At 39.5% G+C, this 19,581-nt stretch overlaps 1 protein-coding gene across 1 annotated transcript; it reads right to left on the reverse strand.

Moving 5' to 3' along the window:
• Positions 1 to 8,458: 8,458 nt before the first annotated feature.
• Positions 8,459 to 13,538, reverse strand: LOC138954289 (uncharacterized). Its single transcript, XM_070326171.1, has 2 exons — positions 13,305 to 13,538; positions 8,459 to 9,037 (listed from the first exon to the last, which is right to left on the reverse strand). The coding sequence occupies exons 1-2, from the start codon at positions 13,451 to 13,453 to the stop codon at positions 8,779 to 8,781; spliced, it is 408 nt and encodes a 135-aa protein (XP_070182272.1). The 5' UTR covers positions 13,454 to 13,538; the 3' UTR covers positions 8,459 to 8,778.
• Positions 13,539 to 19,581: the final 6,043 nt, after the last annotated feature.

The raw sequence follows: 19,581 nt of genomic DNA on the forward strand, positions 1-19,581 counted from the left end.
TGCGTTATAGTGGGGCTCCTATGTTGCAAAATCATTCAAATCATGCAACAAACACCAAATTTAGCAAATATGAAGAGTTTTATGTGCTTAACAAAACCTGATACAGAGCCACCGCGAAAAATTAAAAAATGGGTAGTTTTTAAACAATTTTTCAAAATGGCCGCCAGTGTAAACGGTTGGGTATGTTAGGCATATTTCACTTCATGTGATTAACAGCAAATTTGGCGTAAATGGACATTTGCTTTTGCTTAACAAAACCTGATACAGAGCCACCGTGAAAAAATTAAGAAATCAGTAGTTTTTTAACAATTTTCAAAATGGCCGCCAATAAAAGGGTATTTAGGCATTTTTTATGCTACAAGACATTCTCTTGCAATAGAAACTAACACAAAAACATTTTTAAACAAAACAATACATGTATTGTTGGTGCAGAGAATGATTGGACGGTGTGGGTGGCAGGGTTGAAGAATTTGAGGATTACCTAAACTGTGCAAAAATAAATATATTGCACCAATTTTCATACCAAAACGAAAACATTCATTCCTGTGCTGTTGTATTCAATGTATGCTATTGAGGGCACTCAACTTGGCTAACTGGAACACTTTTAAGATAAAAGGTGGCCTTTACATGGGTTATTTGACCGCCGCCCAAATAAGGGTACCCCCAAAATAAAACTGATAAAAATGTAATTTATCCTACATACGTGAGAGAGACACCCGTGAGATAATAATCGTTCAAATCACACGTGTGTATATCATGTAAATGAGGTCATGTCAAGCAAGTCTGGCAGGGACCTGTTTTTCCACTGCTTATGATGCCAAAGTCACCGAGACAAACGTCATTATAGAAACACAAATTGCGCTCGCTAATTACCCTCGATGAATCTTTAGAACTAACACGTCACGCCACACTTTCAGAGTGACGTTTCTTTGCTTTGACGTAAAAGATTGCACGAGGCTTTAGAAGAGATCGAGGTTCTAAAACAAGCGTCTTCAATTTAGCTGCCTCGAATGCAGGACATTTTCAGTAAAATACACGTAAGTACAGTATGTAGGATAAACAGAATACTACATGGCTTGCTGTTCCGTACCAGATTTACACTCGTTGCTTTTTCAAATAGTGAACAGCTCGCTTTCGCTCGCAGTTCAATATTTAAAAAAACAACTCGTGTAAATCTGGTACGACACAGCAAGCCATGTAGTATTCTCTATGTATCAACTCAAAAGTTGACTAAAATTAATAATCACTGTATTTCGAAAACGTTGTTTGTTCTCATGTGTTTACACAACTAGCACACTCCGCAAGTGTCTATACTCAAAAGAAACTTTGGCAGTACTTGAAACAACCATCTATATATATATACGACTTGTGTCTGTGTGTCTGTGTGTCTGTGTGTCTGTGTATCTGTGTATTTGTGTATTTGTGTATTTGTGTATTCGCCATGCACGGCCAAAGTTCTCGATGGATCTGCTTCAAATTTGGTGGGCATATTCAGGTAGACCCGGGACACGACACAACCTGGTCGATATTTCAACACGTGCTCTCAGCGCGCAGCGCTGAACCGATTTTGGTTCAACCTCAGCTATTTTGGTTCCACCTCAGCTACCCGGGCCCCCATACCGACACACCAAAGCCAAAGTTCTCGGTGGATCTTTTTCAAATTTGGACACCGTATTCAGCTACACCCCGGACACAATATCATCGATGAGATATTTCAAAACGTGCTCTCAGCGCGCAGCGCTGAAATGATTTTGGTTTTTGTGTTCATTTCACCATTATAAGTAACTCTTCCTTATCTTCTCATCTTCTCCAGGTTTTCAGCGTTTACCTCCCTTCCTTCGTATGGTGCACTATATAGTGTGAGTGGAGCGTCTTCGGATATTCCCGGCGTTCTGTTACTGTTACTATTTTTAGAAGGTCAACGCAGTGTCCAGAACGTAAATTGGACCCGTAAATTATCCTCACTGTCAAAGTGCAAAGGTCGAATCAATTTATAGCCACGCGAAAAATACACTGTCATCTATCTCTCTATAGATACGGCTTCTCTGTGTTTGTGTGTGTGTGTGTGTGTGTGTGTGTGTCTCTATGTGAGCAACACCTGTGCATTGTTCAGTTCTGTTTGTGATGTGGTCTGGCGGCTTTTGTGTAATTTTATGTACTGGCCTTCCTTTGAGAAGCTCTAACTTGCTCAGTCCTGTTTGAGTGGAGTTCGCCTCCAAAGGTGATTAACACGGTTACATTCGTCGACAAGGATGGGACTCGATATGGTCAGGAATGGCATTATGGCCACTGAATCATTTTCGTGCTGTTCCCATTCCACGAATCTGGGAGGGACCTAAGCTTGGCGAGCTTGGCGGGTCCATTGTTCGGACCCGGCAAAGCCGGCGTACGGCTCTAAGTACTTCTTCCCGGCGAAGCCGGCTACCCGGCGAAGCGGGTATTCATTCTAGTCTGACATATATACATGCGAAGTCAAAAATATGTGGGATGTAAGTCAACAAACCTGTGGCAGTTTTCAAAATATTATTTCATGAAAATTTGAAAGTGTACTCAAATGGTTGAACTACGCCTCGTGTGTAGACACACATTCCTGAAAGTTTCAACGCAACCCACTTGGTCATTGCTAAAATACATGGATTTTAGTTGACTTGGGTATCCCTCAAATTTGACACATAAACATCTCATCCGTGAGATCGACACATACATCAGTAGGTACAATGGCACAACACTAGAAATATGCAAGATGGCGAAATAAAACAACCTGTTCTGGATGGATAATCAAGTTGACTTTCTCTTCGTATACAACAGTGACCCAGTTGTGCCTCAAGAATTGTCGTCGGCTTTTTAAAAGGTACCCGAAGTTTTTGTCACATCTCTTTGTCACGTCAAGGGTATCCTTATTTTGACGGCGTAAATGATGATGTAAAAAAAAAGTGCCAGACAGCGAAGATGCGAGCCTTTAATGGCATAGACAGTTTGAATAAAATGACACAGGAATAAATGTTTGAGTTGGGGTATGAAAATGGGTGCAATAATGTTTTTGCACAATTTAGATGCTGACAGTTTTTACAGGCATGCAAGCACATTTGCAGGGAGCTGTGCTCTGCAGTCCTTCTTAGCAGCATTTGCAGCGTTTTGTTGTTCAGCTCTTCTTGCAGGCACACATCATGAGTTCTCGGCACACGCTGGATACCTCTTGAAAGCTCGTCCAGAATGACTCCCACGGCTTTCCAGCCTTGAACTGCCAGCCCACACAGTTGGGAAGTCTAATAGGTAGATGGCTCTTCTCAATCTCATGTCCTGCAGCAGCACCTCACTTGTAAGGGGATTATGGTCAATTTGGCAGCTCTTTTTACTGAAGAGGTACCGTCTAGCACTGTTTACACCCAGTACGTTGCTGGTTTTGTCCTACAAATGTACACCAAAAAGCTCTTGTGCTGTCCTGTCAGTGGTACTCAGCTTACAAAGAGGAGCAGACAACCTGAAGAAAGTTTGAGTGACGTCTTCAAATGCTTGCCATACTTCCCAAGCCTTCTGTTTCCCCAATACCATTGAAGAACGACATAGTGTCACAGCCTATAAGGCTATGCAAAATGGGCAGACAGGGTGACTTCTCTTGGCCAATGGCTTTGGCTATGTGGCAATACACTTCATGAGCAGAAAACAACGCAACACAGCTGGAATGAGAAGCAGACTGTCTGGCCTTCTCTACATCCATGGTGCAGGAAATCAGCCTGGGTACTACCCTTCACACAAAAGATGAAAAGTGACATTTTTATTTGAATGTATTTGAATAATGTTTACTATCTCAGAGAGTCGGTCAAAGCCGGGTTAGCAAGTCTTCACACAACAGACCAAAATGAAAGAAAATTTTATTTCATGAATTCGTATAATTCTTACTGTTTCAGGTTAAAAAAAAAAAAACACAGTTTCCAGTGACCCAACTGATTCTGGAATCTTTCTGACCGCTACATGTATTCGCTTCAAACAGTCGCTAAGAGAATGTTGACCATAGTGAGGGTACGTTAAACCCATCAAATTCACAGAGGTCGCTTACAAATGATGTGCAAACATGTTCCAATTAATACAAATAAAAAAATCTTACTGTTAAGCTAGACATGATGCATTGTAACAAACCTTGATACAGTAGTACCGTAAAATCCCTAGCAGAAGCCCACCATCTAGCAAACGCCCACCCCCCACTTTGGGCCAAAAGTTGTGCACAGGGGTAACTACCTAGCAAACGCCCACCCTGATTTTTTCAAAGAGACTATAGGCTCACTTTCACCAGGATTTGTGCAGACTGTTCTAAAAGTCATCTTTTCCCCCTTCTTTACCTTTTCGTGTTTCTTTCCTTTTTTCTTATTCTTTGTCCCCTCTCCTCACTCCCACCCATCGTTCATGTTTTTTCGAGTTTCTCTTCTCTTTTTTTCCTAAGATTGTGGGTTTTTCTTTCTTAGAAAGATTGGGCCTTTTGAAGACAAAATCCAAGTTCAGTTAACGTTTCATTTCCAAAGACGATCGTGTAATTTCTTCCCTGTACAGAAAGAAAGGGCTTCATTGGTGTTGACATTTCGACATTTCATCAAGTTTCTTTTCCCCGGAATTGTGTTGTTATTGTTTGTCCTTGCAAAGGTCTGGCGATTTTCTTTTTACTCATACATTTATATGAATGACTATGCTCGTGTTGTTTTCAGAAGAGCCAGTCCTTTTCTCTCTCTCTCTCTCTCTCTCTCTCTCTCTCTCTCTCTCTCTCTCTCTCTCTCTCTCTCTCTCTCTCTCTCTCTCTCTCTCTCTCTCTCTCTCTCTCATGGTTGGCCTTCTTTGCCTCAAAGTCCTTTTTTTTCTTTTTTCCTTCACTTCTACTCACACGACCTAACTTACATGCTTTCTGGGTTTGTATTCACTCAATTACACGGTTGAGCACAAAACTTACTTTGTGCAAAGGGGTCTATCCCTAGCAAACGCCCACCCCCCAATTTTGCCCTAAATCTGTGCACAGGGGGGTGGGCTTATGCTAGGGATTTTACGGTACTAGTGAAATCAGCTCCCTTCTGTGGCACCGGAATAATTGCAGAACGCTTGTTCCCAGGAACCGGCATGTGGTGTAACTCTTGTATATATCCTGTAAAAATAAAATTCACACCAATGCACGGTCAACTTAAAATAAGCAAAAGGATGAGAAACAAGCAACAAACCAAAATTGTAAAACTCAAAGAGCGGTACCTCTTCATTTTTTCAAAACCACTTATCTCATTTCATTAGCATACATTGTATGCTTTTGTCTGTTACCTACCGTCTTTGAAAGTTTGATCCCAACACTGTAAAGACATGGGGATTGGAGTGTTTTTATCTCCAGCTGGTCATCCTACTATCTGGCCCTCACTCAGTTTTTGACTCTACCCCTCCCCACCACAGCCGTTTAGAGACTTATGGAAGTCCTTAACGTAGGCAGGACTAATTATCATATCATGAACAATCTCTTTCTCCTCGCCTTTTACTCAAAGTTCGTTTAATCTGTTTAAAATCACCAGCGTGGCGATCATGATTTCCTTACTTGTAATCAACAGATAGATCTAGATCTATCAGCATCACAATCCAGCTAATGAGCTATTGCAAGATTAAACAAAATCTCTGCATTTCAGCGCTTCACCCGATGAATAACAGACCCCAGGGGAGAATTAAACAGTAAAATGATGTGACATTGGTGAATGGATGCGTATTCTGGAAAACTTACCTTCAGAAACGTTGTTTTCGCTCAAATCAAAACACGCAATGTTGCGGAGGCCGCCATCTTGAATTTTTATGCTGCGGATATATAAAATTCTAAAAACGATCAAATTAAATACCAGAACACAAAAATACCCATAAGAGTATTTATGTCATGCATGTGTTATCAGCAGACAACTTCTGGTGCATGGTAAACCATTGAATTTTACATTTGCTGAGTTGGGAATATTTACTGCTGAGCGCTTTTGGTACGAACTTCGTCTGCTGTAAATGCAGCCTTTTATTCCTTATCAAAAACAAAAACAAATGTTTCTGAAGTGGCTCTGTATCTGAAATCCCTTAAATAAGTATAAGGAACAATATCACAAAGTATGATGTTTGTTGCAAGATGTGAATGATTGATTAGTGCGTCTGCAACATACGAGCCCCACTATTATTTTTCGTCGAAGACCCGACAGAAGACTTCCTCGCCCGCAGCTTCAGCGCACTTGTACGTGCGTCCATGTTGAATGTTTGTGCAGAAGAACGCTTCGCACCAAATACTTTTCACACAGTAATTTCAACTACACACCCCTAAATGTACTCGCTAAAATACAAGAATTTGTTGTCTATTTCTCTTGATATTTAATGCTTCTTCACGCCGCACCAGAACACGTAATCTACTCATTATATTTAGTCAAGTTTTGACTAAATATTTTAACGTAGAGGGGGGAATCGAGACGAGGGTCGTGGTGTATGTGTGTGTGTGTGTGTGTGTGTGTGTGTGTGTGTGTGTGTGTCTGTCTGTCTGTGTGTGTGTGTAGAGCGATTCAGACTAAACTATTGGACCGATCTTTATGAAATTTGACATGAGAGTTCCTGGGTATGAAATCCCCGAACGTTTTCTTCATTTTTTTGATAAATGTCTTTGATGACGTCATATCCGGCTTTTCGTGAAAGTTGAGGCGGCACTGTCACGCCCTCATTTTTCAACCAAATTGGTTCAAATTTTGGTCAAGTAATCTTCGACGAAGCCCGGGGTTCGGTATTGCATTTCAGCTTGGTGGCTTAAAAATTAATTAATGACTTTGGTCATTAAAAATCTGAAAATTGTAAAAAAAAATAAAAATTTATAAAACGCTCCAAATTTACGTTTATCTTATTCTCCATCATTTGCTGATTCAAAAAACATATAAATATGTTATATTCGGATTAAAAACAAGCTCTGAAAATTAAATATATAAAAATTATTATCAAAATTAAATTGTCCAAATCAATTTAGAAACACTTTCATCTTATTTCTTGTCGGTTCCTGATTCCAAAAACATATAGATATGATATGTTTGGATTAAAAACACGCTCAGAAAGTTAAAACAAAGAGAGGTACAGAAAAGCGTGCTATCCTTCTTAGCGCAACTACTACCCCGCTCTTCTTGTCAATTTCACTGCCTTTGCCATGAGCGGTGGCCTGACGATGCTACGAGTAAAATGGCATTGCGTTCAGTTTCATTCTGTGAGTTCGACAGCTACTTGACTAAATATTGTATTTTCGCCTTACGCGACTTGTTTTACTTTCTAGCCTCGTTCTTCGTGCTAATCCGTTCCATGATTTTCCGAAACAGCGCAATGAAACTGCTCGTTCAAAAGTATCGTGTAAAAGGATCGATCCTTTTCGGAAAGTATGCATCCTTTCCAAAAAGTATGCATCCTTTTTGTGTTTGACACGATCGAGCAAAAGGATCGAGTAAATGGATGCATACTTTCCGAAAAGGATCGATTCTCAGTTTGCACGATACTTTTGAACGAGCAGTTTGACCCTTTCCGCGCGTACGGCGGAAAGGGTCAAACGCAAAAAGTATGCATCCTTTTACTCGATCCTTTCGCTCGATCGTTTGACCCTTTTTGCCTTCCATACCTAACAACTGGATGTTAGAACTCTATTCTGTGTTTTGCACTTTTCCACAATTCTTCCCAAAGTTAGGTCAAGATTTACCATTGTTTTTACATTTAGTCAAGTTTTGACTAAATGTTTTAACATAGAGGGGGGAATCGAGACGAGGGTCGTGGTGTATGTGTGTGTGTGTGTGTGTCTGTGTGTGTGTGTGCGTGTCTGTGTGTGTGTGTGTGTGTGTGTGTGTGTGTGTGTGTGTGTGTTGAGCGATCCAGAGTAAACTACTGAACCGATCTTTATGACATTTTACAGGAGAGTTCCTGGGTATGATATCCCCAGACGTTTTTTTCCTTTTTTCGATAAATGTCTTTGATGACGTCATATCCGGCATTTTGTAAAAGTTGAGGCGGCACTGTCACACCCTCATTTTGTAATCAAATTGATTGAAATTTTGGCCAAGCAATCTTCGACAAAGGCCGGACTTTGGTGTTGCATTTTAGCTTGGAGACGTAGAAAATAATTAATGAGTTTGGTCATTAAAAATCGGAAAATTGAAGATTTTTTTTTATAAAACGATCTAATAATAACTTCATCATTTTCTGATTCCAAAAACATATAAATATGTTATATTCGGATTAAAAACAAGCTCTGAAAATTAAAAATATAAAAATTATGATTAAAATAAAATTTTCGAAATCGATTTAAAAACAATTTCATCTTATTCCTTGTCCGTTCCTGATTCCAAAAACATATAGATATGATATGTTTGGATTAAAAACACGTTCAGAGAGTTAAAAAGAATAGAGATATAGAAAAGCGGGCTATCCTCCTCAGCGCAACCGCTACCGCGCTTTTCTGGATTGTTGATTTCACTGCCTTTGCCACGAGCGGTGGACAGACGATGCTACGAGTGTACGGTCTTGCGGAAAAAAATGCAATGCGTTCAGTTTCATTCTGTGAGTTCGACTGAGCTTGACTAAATGTTGTATTTTCGCCTTACGCGACTTGTTTTACTTGCACTACCAACATCAGGAACTGAAGGTTTAAAGACATACAACACCGAATGACTAAAAAAATCGAAATCGCTCATATTTTGCTTTTGTTTTGTATGTGATATGTTCATAGTTTGTTAAAAAAAAAATGCCCCCCAAAAATGTGGGTGAAAAAACAACACCATACTAACCTGGTTCCTTTTTGAAGGTCGATGCTGAGAGTGAGAAATTTTTCACTTTAGTTTCTATCTTCGACTGTGAGTTTTGAAGTTCTCCCATGGTTGACTGAAGTTCTGACTTGGTTGACTGAAGTTCTGACTTGGTTGACTGAAGTTCTGACTTTGCAGTAAGCTGACTGATCTCCAGAGCGTGCTGCTTGTCCTTCAGGGAGGAGAGTTCGGACACCAGCTGGGCCACCACTGCCCCCAGACCGTCGTCACTCTTGCTGCAATGACACACACAGTGGACAGGTTGTTGGTACACATGCAACACGGCACACAATGCTACACAGATTATAGTTATGTTGTAATCTGCCGAAATGAGTAACAGCAGAGGTTGTAAGCAGGACGTTTATCACAACGTGAAATCTTTAAGTTGCTACGTGCCGGATATTTTATGCAGCGGACCCTCCACCTTCTTCTTATCCCCCTTTTAAGATTTTATTTGTTTAGATGTGTGTTCATAATCTCCATACATTTCTCCCTATTGTGATACTCGCTCCATTTTGGCTCACTTGAGTAGTCAGGAGAGTCGTAGAAATGACGAGTGTTTTAATAATTGCTGTCAAAAAACCACCCCACAACTTTGAAGTTGCTCGAATATTATTGAAGCTAGAGCTTTAAAATTTTGCACACTTCTAAATCTCGATGAGAGCCAGACATTCCAACTTTCGTTTTCTCGATTTTGTTTTTTAAGCCAGAACTTTTAACCTTCACGGGAATTCGGAATACACAGTCCAGATGATGTGGGTCGTGTACGACCCATACTTTCCAAAGAAGGATTCAACGTAAAAAGTATGGGTCGTAGACGACCCACGCCATCCGAATAGGGATACACGTTTTGCCGCTTCTTTACAAAGTATGGGTCGCAGACGACCCACGCCATCCGAATAAGGATAAGCAACGTAAAATATATTCCTTACGTTATTCCATATGGGTCGTCCACGACCCACATCACCCGGTCTCTTTAGATCAAATTACGTCATCGTTTTGTTTGTTTACAAAGATAATCTTTCAAAAGTTGTGCAATGGGAAGGTCGTATGGTGATTGGAGATTACACGAAGACTCAATTTAAAACTCCAAATAGGTTCAGAGATAAAGACGATTTTGTTAGGCTCTGGGTCGTCCACGACCCACGAAGCACGGTGAAGGTTAAAACGTACACGCTTCTGGGGTCTGATGACCGACTTCAACCAAGTTTGCCTGACCCTTTCTTCAGACGCTTTTGAAGCTAGAACTATGCACATCTCCATGATTATTTGATGACCTCCACAAATGATTCAAGTCCGGTAAATGAGACAGGATTCATTAATTACCTGTCGTAAATGAGATACAAAAAAAGACAGCACAATGAACTGTTTTAGAGATCGCGCGAGAAATAATGCAAGCGCAAACCAATTTTTTTCGAAAAATGTTTGGTACGAAAATGTGTTTTGATGAAACGAAGGCGGAACGCGAGTTATCCCAATTAAATATTCCACAATTAAAAGAGGACCAGACGAATGAGTTAGAAAAATATATTGCAATTGAAGAAATTGGTAGAGCACTTCAATCATTAAGAAACGGCTTTGCGCCGGGCTTGGACGGCATTACAGCCAGTTTTATGAAATTTTTCTGGTCTAAAGTGAAGGATTTGGTGTTTGCCTCCTTAAGCGCATCTTTTCAAGCTGGAGAGATGTCTCCTACACAAAAAAGGGCGGTGATATCCTTAATTCACAAAGGAAAGGATCTATCACGAGATAATTTAAATAATTGGAGACCCATTTCTCTCACTAATACTGATTACAAAATATTTGCAAAATGTCTGGCACATCGCCTTGGGTCTGTTGTTTCTAGTATTATATCAGAGGACCAGGTTGGTTTCATTAAAGGTAGAAAAGCGAGTGATATTATTCGATTAATTGATGATGTAACAGATTTTATGAATTGTAATAATAAGCCAGGCATTCTCCTTGGTCTGGATTTTGCACGAGCTTTTGATTCAATATCAAAGGAATGATTTGGGCATTTAAAAAATTTGGTTTTGGTGGAAATTTTTTAATTGGGTAAAAGTATTAATGAATAATACCACAAGTTGTATTAATTACGTGGGTTGGATTTCCGAGGAATTCGACGTATTAACCGGGATCCGTCAGGGGTGTAATTTTTCTCCGATGGCCTTCGTCCTTGGCCTTGAACTCCTAGCCATTAAAATCCGCAGTGATCAGACCATAAAAGGACTGAATTTTCCATCATTTGATCGAGAGAGAAATATGGAATATGTGTTAAAACTGGCAATGTATGCAGACGACGTAACACTGTTTCTCAAAGACAAACACGACCTGCAACAGGTGTTATTGATAGTAAAACAGTTCTCGTATATTTCAAACTTAAATTTGAATCAAAATAAAACCGAAGCAATGTGGTTGGGATCCATGAAGAACAGCCCAGAACAATGTTGTACTATAAAATGGACAAAACAGTTACAGATTTTGGGTATTATATTTAGGAATGATATTGTTGCTTCTGACATTGAAGAAAACTGGTCAAAACGTTTTGATAGAATTGAAAGAATTGTTGGAATGTGGTCAAGAAGAAATTTAAGTATTACCGGTAAATTTTGCATAATTAAAACATTTTTGATATCCCAGTTTGTATACGTTTTTCAGGCACTCTCTGCTCCGACAAAAGTGCTTGACAGACTGAACACTATCCTCTTTAAATGTCTGTGGAAACGTAAGTATTCAAACACTAAAGCATTTGAGAAGGTTAAACGAACAGTTTTGTGTGATAAATTAGAAATGGGCGGTATTAACATGATAAACATGCATGATATGCAGACATCCTTTTTGTTATGCTGGGCAGCTAGGCTACAGCAAACAGATTTTCAAAATTGGAAATTAGTTCCAAGACATTATTATGACGCTCTTGGAAGTCGTCTGTGTTGTTTTCAATCAACTGCCACCCCGAGACAGTTTGTAGGACTGATTAGAATCAAATCGAAATTTTGGCAACATGTTTTAAACAAATATATTGAGAATAGACATTTGTTTAGTGTAGAAAAAGAACGATTTATTGATCAATGTTTGTGGAATAATGCAGGTATTGTTTTTAAAAAGAATGTTTTATGTTTTGAAAATTGGATTAAAGCTGATGTGAATGTTGTACGTGATAAATGGATAGACGGTAATATTGTTCCGTATGAACAGATTTGTACCACTGTTGGTTATAGCGCCACACGGCTTTTTGGGTATAATGCTTTGCACACGGCCCTCCGCGCGCGTGCGATGCGAGAGGACACAGCCAGCGGAAACGCGAGCGACGAATCTGGGCCTTGTCTCCACACAAGACCTGTTAAAAAAAACCTTCCCCCAAACAGTTCCGCGCTATTTTAACAAATGCAAAAGCAAGCGTACCCTGCTCTGTAAAATTCTGGTTACATAAACATAATATTTCCATTGACGAGAAATATTGGCTCTTGGCAATTAAATGTACAAGCGAGGAAAGATTAAAGTTGCTTCAATGGAAATGATTACATAATAATTACCCCACAAACATTTGACTCCACAAGATGAAGTTGAAAGAAAATAATTTGTGTAGTCTTTGTAACAAAATAGATTATATTGAACACTTTCTTTGGAAATGTAGAAAAATGAAGTTATTTTGGGAACATATTATTTGATGTATTTTTGTTAACACGAAAGAAAATGTTATATTAACAGAACATGATGTATAGTTTGGTTATTTACCAGGAATGCATACCCCAACAAACAAAATTATAAATCATATTTTGTTGATAGCAAAATTGTGTATTTGTAAGTTTAGATATGGTAGGCCTATTGATTTAAATGTAATGTTTAATTTGCGAATTAGGGATGAGACGTTTGAGTATTTTGTAAATGAAAATGCTTAAGTATATGTGTATATGCATATGTGTGTGTGTGGATTCCTGATTATGTTGATGTCGCAAATTTTGACACCGCAGACACAACCGCATAGATTATTACATTCTTGTCCATTTATGTATTATAAGAATTCACGCCAAAAGTACATGTTAAATGTGTTGTGCCACAGATTAATGTACAGTTAAACATACAGATACCAAGTATACAATGTTATTGTTTATCGATTAAAAGGGCACGCTTAACAGGGGCGGATCAGTTCATTTTATGGGGGGGGTTTCCAAAAGTATATTGTGAAGATATGGGTGTGAAGGCGCGAAGCGCCGAGCCGACGGCGCGAAGCGCCTAGCTTGCTAGGGGGGTCCGGGGGCATGCCCCCCCGGAAAATTTTGAAAAAAAGGATGCAAAATGGTGCAAGCTGGTGCATTCTGAGGATGATCATTACCAGTTCCAGGCAGCAGATTTTGTCACTGATTAATACCCACAAAATTGAAACTCAACCCAAAAAAACACACAAAAATATTTTTATTTTTTGGCTGGGGGGGGGTTTCCGGAAACCCCAGAAACCCCCCCCTCGTCCGCCCCTGCTTAAGCGTGACTCGCGCGACTCACCCTGTTTGTGATGGAGCCGTCCTTTTCTCCCGTAGCGGCTCTTCCGTCAGTTGTTGCGCATCCTTCCGGACAAGGTGTGTTGGTGATTGCACGCTGATCATCCCAGCAACGGCCAGCAAAAAACAGGACAACAGCAACACGCCCGCCATCTTGATTGCTGCTTGGTCTGATCTCACGGGTCTTGGTGATGTAGGATCAGGTGATGTTTGCTTTGCTTGATGAAGTCAGTCGTGGCTCACATTTATAGAACGCTACCACCAAAGCCGATTATATACGAGACATTCTTCGTTTTAGTTGCACTTTATGCGCGGAAAGAACTCGGTGAGTATTATTAAAGTCACACATTTCAAGTTATTAGAGCTTAACACGGATGTGCGTGATATCAGTGAGAGGCGTTATGCTTACGTTTGATTTGCATGGAGATACATACGTATTGTTCCATTCTCTCATCTATTTGTTTACTCTGAACAAACAGGTTTTATTAAAAACATTGCATCGGTGTGTGTACTCATCGTGATGCTTCTACTGCAACAGTTGATCATATAACAACAAGTTTGTGATGAATGACTTTGACACATTCGGAGAATCTCACTCTTTCGACCCCCCTCTCTCCTCTCTACCTTTCTGAGTTGCTGTTTTTGCTACTGTTGAACGCGCTGACCGCGGGAAGACTTAGAGTTAGGCCATATCTGCAAGGACCAATTTATTTCACCAAAGACGGGCGTAATGGCTGGGCATGGGTGGTAAGACGCCGGCCTCCAAAGCGGAAGGTCCTGGGTTCGAATCCCGGCCGCGCCTGGCAGGTTGTCTCAAACGAGAATGCGGATGTTAAGTTCATGAAAGCTATGAGTATTTGGGAAGGACTGATAGGGTGAATCAGGGTTCAGCCTGGGAGAACAAGTCTATGAACCATTTAGCCCCAATTGCCGAATTGAGTTGGGATAAAGGTGGCGAAGCGCCAAATATTGTAGGGAAGCCCGAGAATGACATCCATAAACTTGTTGTCAAAAGATATTTGAATGGTGCAATCTGGTGCCATCCGAGCACAGCATTTGCCACTGTATGATGTTTGCCAAATGTGTGTGTGTGTGTGTGTGTGTGTGTGTGTGTGTGTGTGTGTGTGTATTTGTGTGTGTGTGTGTGTGTGTGTGTGTGTGTTCGTGTGCGTGTGTAGAAGAGAGAGAGAAAGATAGTGTGAGAGTGAGAGAGACAAAACAAGACAAGACAAGACAAGACAAAATCTTTATTATTGAGGGTAATAGATAAGCAATAGGGTCCGATATTTAGACGAGACAAGTATAATGCCGACGAGTCGAAGACGAGTCGCATTATACTTGTTCGAGTCTAAATATCGGACCCTATTGCTACGCTGAAAATACAATAGCGATTATATAGCTGTTCTGACCTTTATTTGTTGTTCCAAACTTACAAAATGACAGTTTTTGCGTCGATGCGTTGATCTCAGGTTTTGATAGCAGACGCCGTTTCTTATGCGCATTAGTTTTGCGCAGGCGCCACACTGACTTTGGAAAAAAAATCGATTTGACAACACAGCTGTTAAACAGCTTTTTATTAGTTCATTCGTATACAACAAAAAGAAGTTTGAGTTTTTTAAATTTTGAACAAGACTACTTATGAAGAAGACCAAAACACAACATCAACGGAAAACTAGAAACAACTGAAGAACTAGGATGCAACAAGGGGAGGAGAAGAGAACAGCTAATCCGTACAACGCGAGCAGACGGCAGCAGTCGGCAACGGCTGAGCTCACACAGGCACACAAAAACGGCTGTTCCGTTTTACTCCCCTGTTTGTACTACATCTTTCGACTTTGGGCATTTTGTGGTGTTTAGGGACAGAAAATAATTGGTTTAGTCCTGTTTCATCGGGAAGTTAGCAGAAAAGGGTATGCTATCACATTTGTAAAGCTGAAAAACATTCCCGAGAAGAATTTCAAGTTGTCAGTGCGTGTGTACACGCAAGCACAAGACCAAGTGCGCACGGAAAAGATCCTGTAATCCATGTCAGAGATTGGTGGGTTATGGAAACACGAAACTACCCAGCATGCCTACTCAACGAAAGCGGAGTGAAGCTGACAATGCTCTCAGAGTATAGTGTGGGAAACCCAAATGGGCAAACGAGCTCACACGTAACCAGACAATTCTGGAACGCTGAAGAAGAAGAAGAAGAAAAAGAAGAAGAAGAAGAAGAAGAAGAAGAAGAAGAAGAAGAAGAAGAAGGATTTTGAGAAAAATGGCCGACTTCCGTAGCATTATGCTTTGATGATCGGAAGAGACCATCCAATCACACCCCCCGAATTCCCCCACGTGTTCATTAGAATAGCTATACTTTTATACATCCATCCCTCGCCCTAAGATAGGGTCAACAGGAACATAAAACAATATAATCAAAGAACTATTACGGCAAACTTAACACATTATAACTGTATATATATATGTTACATTAAATTCTCGAAACTAGGAAATTTGCGAAATCCCTGAAAATTTCAGTAAATTTGTGAATTTCCTGTTTCACTCGGGGATTTCACGAATTTCCTAAAAATTCTAGGAAATTTGCGAATTTCCTGAAATGAGCATGCCATTTTTTTCACAAATTTACTGAACAGTGGAAAACGTTTTAGTAAATTTGTAACATTCTTAAAAAAAAGAAAAGAAAAAAAAGAGTCCGTTTTATTTATTTTACATTGTGTATTTGATAGATTGACTATGAGAATAAATAACAAGTCGCGTAAGGCGAAAATACAATATTTAGTCAAGTAGCTGTCGAACTCACAGAATGAAACTGAACGCAATGCCATTTTACTCGTAGCATCGTCAGGCCACCGCTCATGGCAAAGGCAGTGAAATTGACAAGAAGAGCGGGGTAGTAGTTGCGCTAAGAAGGCTAGCACGCTTTTCTGTACCTCTCTTTGTTTTAACTTTCTGAGCGTGTTTTTAATCCAAACATATCATATCTATATGTTTTTGGAATCAGGAACCGACAAGGAATAAGATGAAAGTGTTTTTAAATTGATTTGGACAATTTAATTTTGATAATAATTTTTATATATTTAATTTTCAGAGCTTGTTTTTAATCCGAATATAACATATTTATATGTTTTTGGAATCAGCAAATGATGGAGAATAAGATAAACGTAAATTTGGAGCGTTTTATAAATTTTTTATTTTTTTTTACAAATTTCAGATTTTTAATGACCAAAGTCATTAATTAATTTTTAAGCCACCAAGCTGAAATGCAATACCGAACCCCGGGCTTCGTTGAAGATTACTTGACCAAAATTTGAACCAATTTGGTTGAAAAATGAGGGCGTGACAGTGCCGCCTCAACTTTCACGAAAAGCCGGATATGACGTCATCAAAGACATTTATCAAAAAAATAAAAAAAAAGTTCGGGGATTTCATACCCAGGAACTCTCATGTCAAATTTCATAAAGATCGGTCCAGTAGTTTAGTCTGAATCGCTCTACACACACACACAGACAGACACACACACACACACACACACACACACACATCCACCACGACCCTCGTCTCGATTCCCCCCTCTACGTTAAAATATTTAATCAAAACTTGACTAAATATAAACAAGTCGCGTAAGGCGAAAATACAATATTTAGTCAAGTAGCTGTCGAACTCACAGAATGAAACTGAACGCAATGCCATTTTACTCGTAGCATCGTCAGGCCACCGCTCATGGCAAAGGCAGTGAAATTGACAAGAAGAGCGGGGTAGTAGTTGCGCTAAGAAGGATAGCACGCTTTTCTGTACCTCTCTTTGTTTTAACTTTCTGAGCGTGTTTTTAATCCAAACATATCATATCTATATGTTTTTGGAATCAGGAACCGACAAGGAATAAGATGAAAGTGTTTTTAAATTGATTTGGACAATTTAATTTTGATAATAATTTTTATATATTAATTTTCAGAGCTTGTTTTTAATCCGAATATAACATATTTATATGTTTTTGGAATCAGCAAATGATGTAGAATAAAATAAACGTAAATTTGGATCGTTTTATAAATTTTTATTTTTTTTTTAAATTTTCAGATTTTTAATGACCAAAGTCATTAATTATTTTTTAAGCCACCACGCTGAAATGCAATACCGAACCCCGGGCTTCGTCGAAGATTACTTGACCAAAATTTGAACCAATTTGGTTGAAAAATGAGGGCGTGACAGTGCCGCCTCAACTTTCACGAAAAGCCGGATATGACGTCATCAAAGACATTTATCAAAAAAATGAAAAAAAAGTTCGGGGATTTCATACCCAGGAACTCTCATGTCAAATTTCATAAAGATCGGTCCAGTAGTTTAGTCTGAATCGCTCTACACACACACACAGACAGACACACACACACACACACACACACACACACACACACACACACACATACACCACGACCCTCGTCTCGATTCCCCCCTCTACGTTAAAATATTTAGTCAAAACTTGACTAAATATAAAAACAAGTCGCGTAAGGCGAAAATACAACATTTAGTCAAACTGTCGAACTCACAGAATTAAACTGAACGCACTGCATTTTTTCACCAAGAACGTATATTCGATCGTAGCATCGTCAGTACACCGCTCTGGAAAAAGGCAGTGAAATTGACTAGCCAGAATAGCGCGGTGGTGGTTGCGCTGAGCAGGATATGAAGTTTTTTTGTATCTCTGTTCATTTTAACTTTCTTAGCTTGTTTGTAATCCAAACATATCATATCAATATGTTTTTGGAATCAGGAGCCCACATGGAATAAGGTAAACATGTTTTTAGATCGATTTCGGATATGTAATTTTAATCATAATTTTTATATTTTAAATTTTCAGAGCTTGTTTTTAATCCGAATATTACCTGCTATTCAGACTTGGTCGTGTGACAGACGTTTTCTTCCACACGAGATTACGTTGATTGTCTAACGAAGCCGTCAGGCTGAGTTAGACATCAGCTAATCGAGTGTTTATGTCTCACAGCTTCAACAGAGGAGAGAACAAACACGTTTTGCGTACTCAAGCTTGACAAACCTAAACACAGGAGCCGCCATTGTGGAGAGATCTACTTTTTGACGGAAGTGAACGAACAACTATGAATGACGTCTCGGTATATGTGAATGACGTCACAGTCATCGTCACAGTCTGTATCTTTTGAAGCATCGCATTCTTCATGACGTCTTTCTGTGTCTGCATCCGCGAAATGTTTGTTCTTTTCGGGGTCTTTGTCCTTCTAGTTTTAGACTAACAGGCCTCCTGAGCGAGCCACTTTCCAAGGGCAGCTAAATTCGCGTATGGAAACAGTACTGTCGTCTGGGATGCCGTTATCAGTATTCTCAGCGTTGAAGCATATTGTAAAGAGAAGAAACGATAACAGCAGGAGAAATAAAAGTCGTGTGTGCATTTTGGGGCTCTTGGAGAGACGATTTCGAGTTTGAATCCGTTCTTTCACATGCTCCAAAACGTGCAACATACAATCTTGCACACGTTTGCTTTTGTAGTGGCAAAGAAGGAAAGCGTGTGACATAGAGAGAATACTACATGGCTTGCTGTGTCGTACCAGATTTACACGAGGGTTTTTTTTAAATATTGAACTGCGAGCGAAAGCAACCAACAAAGCAACCAACAAAGCACTTGTTACCCTTCAAATGCGTGTCAGTAAATTTGCGAAATTCCTGCCCCTTGAAATCAGGAAATTCGCGAATTTCCTAAAACTTTTAGGAAATTTGTGAAATCCCTGAGTGAAACAGGAAATTCACAAATTTACTGAAATTTCCAGGGATTTCGCGAATTTCCTGGTTACGAGAATTTACTGTAACATATATATATATACAGATACAAATTTGAAAATAACTTGTCATACGGCATTTTAAGTACAATTTTCAATGATAAAAAGTGTCAATGTTTAACATAACTTAATTTAGATCTGCATAATTATTATTATTAACATGCACATACATTTTAAATGAATTGATGAACCAATCAGCACATGTTTAGTTGCATTATGTGTGACATATCTTTCTTTTTTTTTTTTTAAGCTGTATGTGGTTTTTTTATGTTTAAGAAAAAATAGGCAGTGAGTTCCATAGGACCGCACCCGATTACAGAGAGAGACAGAGAGAGACAGAGAAAGAGGTATGTTTGCCGAGGGTCGCACACAACATTTCTTACAACCTGGGAAGGGGACAATTAGACACTGAGACTTGAACATCTGGTTGCTGTTTAGGTCTTGCTTTTAATAATTATATGCTCAGACATAAGAACGTGCTAC

The sequence above is a fragment of the Littorina saxatilis genome, unplaced genomic scaffold, assembly GCF_037325665.1.
Source record: "Littorina saxatilis isolate snail1 unplaced genomic scaffold, US_GU_Lsax_2.0 scaffold_1829, whole genome shotgun sequence".
In the NCBI taxonomy this organism is placed as follows: domain Eukaryota; kingdom Metazoa; phylum Mollusca; class Gastropoda; order Littorinimorpha; family Littorinidae; genus Littorina; species Littorina saxatilis.

Excerpts from the sequence above, each read along its gene's own strand:
- LOC138954289 (XM_070326171.1), bottom strand. The coding sequence starts at position 13,453 with ATGGCGGGCGTGTTGCTGTTGTCCTGTTTTTTGCTGGCCGTTGCTGGG. Across the intron at positions 9,038-13,304 it reads ACGGCTCCATCACAAACAGG|CAAGAGTGACGACGGTCTGG; the intron begins GTGAGTCGCGCG and ends GTGTCATTGCAG.